This window comes from Mastomys coucha, unplaced genomic scaffold (genome assembly GCF_008632895.1).
Source record: "Mastomys coucha isolate ucsf_1 unplaced genomic scaffold, UCSF_Mcou_1 pScaffold18, whole genome shotgun sequence".
Taxonomy (NCBI): Eukaryota; Metazoa; Chordata; class Mammalia; order Rodentia; family Muridae; genus Mastomys; species Mastomys coucha.
This window is the reverse complement of record NW_022196900.1, coordinates 60414307-60421671: the sequence shown is the minus strand read 5'-3', so window position 1 is coordinate 60421671 and position 7365 is coordinate 60414307. Positions and strand designations below refer to the sequence as shown.

The window sequence follows — 7365 nt, the reverse complement described above, 5'->3', positions numbered from 1 at the left end:
CTTCCTGTTTCTCTTCTTCAGAATGGACCAGATGTCATGCTCAGAGTTAGATTCCTTCCCTAGTGGGACTCTGACAGGGCTGTTGTGAGGACTAAGGTGAAGTAAAGGAACAACTCACATGTCTGGCAGGGCCATTAGGGGCTAGTGAGTGTGAGCCTGCACTGCTCACCATTGCTCTGAACAAGGCTAGTTATGGGTACTGGTTTTAGTCTAATTTTACATATTTTTTTTGTTTGTAAAGTCCCCATTGGTTTGTGAAATGCTATGTTCCTTCCTCCATCTGTAAGATAGGGTACTCTCATGACATTCTTCTGTACTAGAAATGTGAATAACACATGTGGAACAAACTAATAGTTTGTTGTAATGATACACTGTGGAATGTAACTCCTTCCCCTGTCCCCAAACCCATAATAGTACATGTTTATGAAACTAATGCTGTCATCCCAGTGTCACCTGGCTTGCTCTGATGCGATTGAGACCTAAAATTCATTATCTAGGCATTGTTTATTTAGAGCCCCCATGAAGGGGGTTTATGAGTTTGTGCTCTTCACCAGTACCTTGACAAGTACTCAGTAAATACTCACTAAATGAATGAATAAAGTCATCTAGGGAGAACATATTTTTAGCTGCCTTGTGCTCCATTTTAGTGGAAACAGCCTTGATCCTGGAGACACACTGATTCTTCTCTTTGCTGTGTGGCATTTTGGCCAGCCCTTCTGTCATGGTCAACATAGTGGCTTCTGAAGCTTAGGTGGTGACTCAATTTTTCCCTTCTCTGCTCCCAAGGGACAGTATGATTTGATCAAATGCCTGGCTCCCATTCGGGACCCCAAGACAGAGCAAGATGGACATGATATTGAGAACGAGTGCCTGGGCATGGCTGTCCTGGCCATCTCACACTACGCCATGATGAAGAAGATGCCATTGCCGGAACTTCCAAAAGACATCAGGTATGCCTTCCTGACAACCCAAGTGGGTTGTGGGCACCTGGTACTGATTTGGGACATTAGTTTTGAGGCATGGTCTTGCTATGTATATTCCAGGCAGGCCTCAAACTTGTATTCTTCCTACCTCAAGTACTCCCAAGGATTGAGATTGCAGGCATGTTCCACCTCACCTACCTGTAATGTTATTTTATATGCTTTCATTTATCTTGTTTGACTGCTGCTCTGTTTTTCTGACATCTCTCTGCGTGAATCAAATCTTTGAATATTTGTACCAAGTAGTACATTTAAAATTATGGCCTGATATGTTTTATGCTAATTAATAATCTCAGAAATGTGAACTAGAGTGAAATATCCAGGCAGATGTGTGATCTGCATGCCCTCCATACTTCTCTCTTTCCCACAGTGACACTGCTGTCTGTTGGAACTGCTTTCTTTATTTTGCACTTTGTGGCCTGGGAGCTGGTACCTTTGATAGGAGGATGGTCAGTTATTTGTTACAGAAAATTGTATTAAAGTGTGGTTTGAGATTAATATTTGGTCTCCATAATTTCAGCCCATCTCTGAAATTGAATCACCCTTCCACTCACCAGTGAGCTGTAAAAGATAACACCAGCTGGGCTCGGTGGCACATGCCTTTGGTCTGAGCCCTTGGGAGGCGGAGGCAGAGGCAGGCAGATCTCTTAGTTTGAGGCCACGTGGTCCACACAGCAAGTTCTAAGTCAGCCAGATTACATAATGAGACTTTGTCTCAAATAAAAAAATAAAAAGGACTGAAAGACAATCCCATTTTAAAGAGCTTATTTACAAAGGATACAGCACAGTGCCAGAGCTCTTGTCTCTCATGCTTGCTTGAGCTCCTAGTTCCATCCCAAGTACTACAGAAGTGGGGCTCACCCCCAGGTCCACTGCTCCAATATGAAAGGAGAGTTATTAGTGTCTGTATTGTTTATGAGATTTGTATGTACATGTCATGAGGTGATTTCCATTTCTCCTCGCGTTGTCCAGTATCCAGTCACTCCTCATACAGGACTGATTAGATACTTTCGAAGTCACTGCTTTTGCTTTTTTATGTGACCTTCACTCTTTGTGTTTTATTTTTTTTAGGAGGTTAAAGTAAGTTGATAACTATTTAGTAATTCTGTTATATTACTTTTAAGAGAAAAACTATACTGTTTGCTGAAGATTGGTCTGAGAATTCACAGTATGCCACAGTATTGTTATAGGGATTCTTTGGGCCAGTTTACCTTTGCTTGTCTCCAGTGAACATGCTCTTTCAGGGTATTAGTCATGATCTTTTTCAGACTCTCTCCTACCTGTTTAGCATGGCCATGTGTTGAGATCTGATCGCTAGAGAGCCTGGGATAAGTAACAAAGCTTAGGGAACTTGGGGATCCCCTTAACAAACTGGGAGACAGTCACATGGTAGACACTGTTTTGTATGTGACATTTCTGAGTTTTTAATCATTTGCATAAGAAATTATATAACCTTTATAGAACAGGATGTAGATAGGCAGGCAGCATAGAATGTCTTAATCTCCATAGGAGATTAAGGCACAGCTTGATGCTTTTCAGAACATTCTAAGTCACCCTCAAGCAATATGATTGAGGATAGCCTTGAACTCCTGACCCTCTTATCTCTACCTTCAGCTCCCAAGTGCTAGGATTACAGATGTGAACGTGATCCTAATGTTCAGTTTTTCCAGTGCATATGAGTGTTCTAATGTGCACAAAGCACCAAAACTAGCAAGCAAAAATCTAGATGACTCAGCTTTTTTGTCTGTATTGTGACTCAGATAATGTGACAACACCTGTGAGGGACTCCAATTCTACAGATATCTGTGGAACTTGTGATGCTGTGTACTCTCTCCATCAGATTTATGTCTATTTCTTCATAGTCGTTTATATCCATGGTCCTCTGGGAGTAGATGCTGTGTTTCTCATTTGCCTGGACATACAAGGAAAGTCATAGAGGCAGATTTGTAATCACTTCTTGCTAACTTGTATATATAAAAATTATTTTCTTTTAGCTACAAGCGATATATTCCAGAAACATTGAATAAATCCATCAGACAGAGGAACCTTCTTACCAGGATGCGAATAAATAATGTTTTCAAGGATTTCTTGAAGGAATTTAACAACAAGACCATCTGTGACAGCAGTGTGTCTACGCATGACCTAAAGGTGAAATACCTGGCTACCTTGGAAACTTTGACAAAACATTATGGAGCTGAAATATTTGAGACTTCTATGCTATTGATTTCATCAGAAAATGAATTGAGTCGGTGCCATTCGAATAACAGTGGCAATGTTCTCTATGAAGTCATGGTGACTGGAAACCTTGGGATCCAGTGGCGACAGAAACCAAACGTAAGTGGATGTGGATGTCTGATGAAAAAGAAGAGAATATCCAGTGTCATCAAGGGAATGTACTATTGAGCCTGTCAGAATCACCTGTTTGCATAACCTCACTCCCCGGTAGGCTACATTAAACCAATTCAGATGGAGGCCTCATATCACTCATCATGAATGTAGGCAGGCTTTAGTGTCATGAAATAGGTAACTGCCTTTGTGTTATGAAGCTTTCTTGAGTGTTTGCTTTGCTGTACTGGGGATTGAATCAAGGGCCGTGAGCATGCTGCAGGCCCCTCCCTCACTTTACTTGTAATTACACTGCTGGAATCAAATCTAGGGTCTGACATGCTTAGGCAAGTGCTCAGCTGCTGAGTGACATCTGCAGCCCTTCGTCTTTGTCAAATGAGGTAATAACAAGAGTTGAAATCTAAGACATGTTCAAATTTCAGCTCTACTCCTTCTATTTAAATGGCCTTAAGAGGGTTTTTCTACCCAAGTAGGTACACAGGACTCATCTGTCAAGTGGAGATACTGTTGTCCCTTAGTACCTGGAGGCAGGTATTTGTCAGAACTCTGTGGAGGCACCAAAATCTGCTGATGCTCAGGTCTCATAGATAACGATACAGTATTTTTATGCAACCTGTACATAGCCTTCTGTATACATTTGTTCTTTCTAGGTTGCCTTATAATAATATATGTAAATGCTACATAAATAGTTACACTGTACTATTTGGGGAATAATGACAATAAAAGAGTCTGTGGCACATATACAATATTACAGGCCTGACATTTTGTTCACTAGCTGTTGAATCTGTGCACAATGACTTGGTGGACGTGGAACCCAAGAAATCAATTGGCTGACTGCAGTTACAATATCTGATTCATATGGTTGTTGAGAGAGAGCTAGATGGTGCATCGACACTGAATCGGGCTAGTAATAACTGTTGACTAAATTATTGTAGCTGCATAGTTATTACTACAAGTAATATTAAATATAAGATTAATTTTCTCCTCTTGCCTTATTCTCATGCTAAAACAACAATACCAAATTACCAAGTGCTTTCTGAATAGTAATTAACATATAGATAGGCATGTGCCTAATCTCATGAAGATTGATATTAAAAGTTGCTATTTTATGGCTGGGAAATGGTGGCTCAGAGATGTCAGGAAGTTAATGTGGAATCTGTCATGCAGAGCTCATGCTGGTCAGCTAGGTAACTTTGTACTCTTCAGGGTGTCAGTAGTTGAGATATGACTTCATATCATCTCTTGAAGCCTCACTTCAGCACTAGTATAAGGTCAAAACATTGGTAGCAGGAGGAACTTGGATTTTGACCATTTGTATTTGGGAAGAGCTGCTGTCTGGCTATGCAGTCAGTCTGGAGTTGAGGAGGTCTAAGGCTGGTACATATCTGTTATGTCCTCTCCAGCATCAGCATGCACATTATAACTCATGCACAGTGCTCATCAAGGACTCTTGGAGAACGAAGTCCCAGCATTCTCTGGTAGGGCTCTATTGTTTGTTTCTAAACCCATTCTTCCCTGCATTTCTCTGACTTCAGGGATGCTGGCTGTCTCTTCTTTGGGCCTTGGCCCTGTATGAAATTGCTGGAAGCACTGTCCTTTTGCCAACAGAAAATGAGAAAGCTAACCAAATCCTGTCACTTTTGTTATCTTATCAGGTTGTTCCTGTTGAAAAGGAAAAAAATAAATTGAAGCGGAAAAAACTGGAATATAATAAGTACAAGAAGGATGATGAGAGAAACAAACTGCGGGAAGAGTGGAACAATTTTTCCTATTTCCCTGAAATCACCCACATTGTAATAAAGGAGTCTGTGGTCAGCATTAACAAACAGGACAACAAAAACATGGTAAGCCTGCTCAGGAGCTGCCCTGACTGGATGTGCTAATGAGAGACTCTGTGGCACATGATTTTCAGAGTTTCCTATTCCCAGTTAAAGCTCCTTTGATGGTCCCTTTTAAGCCATAAGTCTCATTGCCAGGCCCTTTCAGTCTGCTCCAGAGTTATGCTGGCATATCCCAGATGCTTGATTCTTACAAATGTCCATCTGCTTTAGGGTTTGTTGACCGCAAAGACATTTCAATGTCAGTATTTAGTTTATAAAAATAAGTGAACGGTGGGCCAGAGAGATTACTCAGCAGTTAAGAGCAATTGCTGTTCTTTCAGAAGACTCCCGTTTGCAAGCCAGCATACATGTCCTGTGACTCAAAACCATTTGGAACTCCAGTTCTAGGAAATATGATGCCTTCTTCTGGCCACTGTGGGCACTTGCACATCTATGGCAGGCACATATACATTAAAAAGTGGATAAGAAGGAAAAAGAATTAGATCAATTCTTTATTTATTGTACCAAGTTGATGTGGTAGATGGAGGTCTGTCTTGGATAAGAGCCTGCTGTTTGGTGGCCCTCCCCTGGCACTAGTACCTTATTTCTTCCCTTTAGTTGCTTCTGCTGATCTAATACCTCCCAGACTCCACCTCCCTAGGGAGTTTCTACCTCTCTGGAGTCTAAGAGCATTGATCCACATACAACCAGACCTGCATTCCTAATCCTAGAAAATACCAGCTGCCCATCTTCTCAACACAGTTGTCAAGGAGCAGTAATGCGGGAGGACAAGGGGCTCTACAGGGACCAAGGTCCCAGAAAGCCCTGCGCATGCACTAGGACCTCAGAGCAGAGCTGGATCCAACACCTGACCTCTTTGCCCTGTATTTCTTTTTTTCTGTTCCTAATGTCTTTCTGCTGTTTGGGCCACTCTTGTGTACCATAGGTCTTTTCCTGACGTTTATTACCATAGGCTCTGTCTTTCCCCAAGCTGTCTCATACTGTTGGGCCACTCTTGTGTACCATAGGTCTTTTCCTGACATTTATTACTATAGGCTCTGTCTATCTCCAAGCTGTCTCATACTGTTAACCATAACTTAATCTCTGATTTTAAAAGGAAAAGATAGAGCCCACAGAGGTGTGTCTGCTGAGATGGGTGGGTCATCAGAGATGAGATGGTGGGAAGTTGCACTGGGCTCATGAGTAGGCCACAGAGCAGCCCCACTGGGGTGTCAGACACACCCAGGGGCTCTAGGACAGCAGAGAAGGTGTTACCTCACTTTGTCTTTTCTGGTATCACTTGAGGACACAAGCAGGCCAGCTTGGCAGGGAAAGTGGTAACTCTGCCAAGTAAACATGTTTTTGCCGTGGGAAGTCATCCCTGATAACATGTGTTGAGGCCAGGCTAGCATGACAGGCATGCTTACAAAGTGAAGGGCATCAGCACCAGGGAAATCTTGTTTTGCTTAAAACAATGTCAGAAACATAATGCACAATGAAAAGGAAGAGCCCAGTGAGGCAGCACAAACACGGGGCCACACTCTCCTGTGGAGAGACTGCCTTTCTGACAACCTCCTAGAAAGCAGTTTGACAGCATATGGCAAAAATCTTGAAAATATTTCTATGGGTCCCAGTGAACATGTTTTCCAGACAGTGTAGACAGTGGCTTATGTGAGTATTTTGTTTGTTTGTTTATTTTGTTTTGAGACAGGGTTTCTCTGTGTAGCCTTGGCTCTCCTGGAACTCACTCTGTAGACCAGGCTGGCCTCGAACTTAGAAATCCGCCTGCCTCTGCCTCCCAAGTGCTGGGATTAAAGGCGTGCGCCACCACCGCCCGGCTAGACAGTGGCTTATGAATAAGAGTGTTTATGTCAGGTCTCTGAGTTCAAAGTCAGCCTGGAACTACAGAGTAAGTTCCAGGATAGCCAGGGCTACAAAGGAACCCTGTCTTGAAAAACAAACAAACAAACAAACAAACAAACACCAAAAGGGGTTCATTTCAGCAGTATTTGCAGTCAAAGTACTACAAACAACCTGGGTATAAAATAGAAGGCTGGGAAAATGGTCTCAGTTTACCTGAGTAGTGGGATATTACATAGCCAAACTGTTAAAACAAACAAAAAAAAAAGATTTGTAAATAGAATAAAAGCAGATTGTAAATATTAATCTCTAAGCTGGCATTGATTTTCCTGACTGAGCTTTAGAGCAAGTGACCTTCA

General features: G+C 42.0%; 1 protein-coding gene across 1 annotated transcript in view; it reads left to right on the top strand.

The window, feature by feature from the left end:
- Jak1 (Janus kinase 1) overlaps window positions 1-7365 on the top strand; it is a 123703-nt gene that overhangs the window by 90558 nt on the left and 25780 nt on the right. Inside the window, exons 6-8 of the mRNA XM_031377947.1 lie at window positions 787-950; window positions 2975-3314; window positions 4982-5170. Of these exons, the coding sequence (XP_031233807.1) occupies window positions 787-950; window positions 2975-3314; window positions 4982-5170 (693 nt within the window). The remainder of the gene's footprint in view (window positions 1-786; window positions 951-2974; window positions 3315-4981; window positions 5171-7365) is intronic.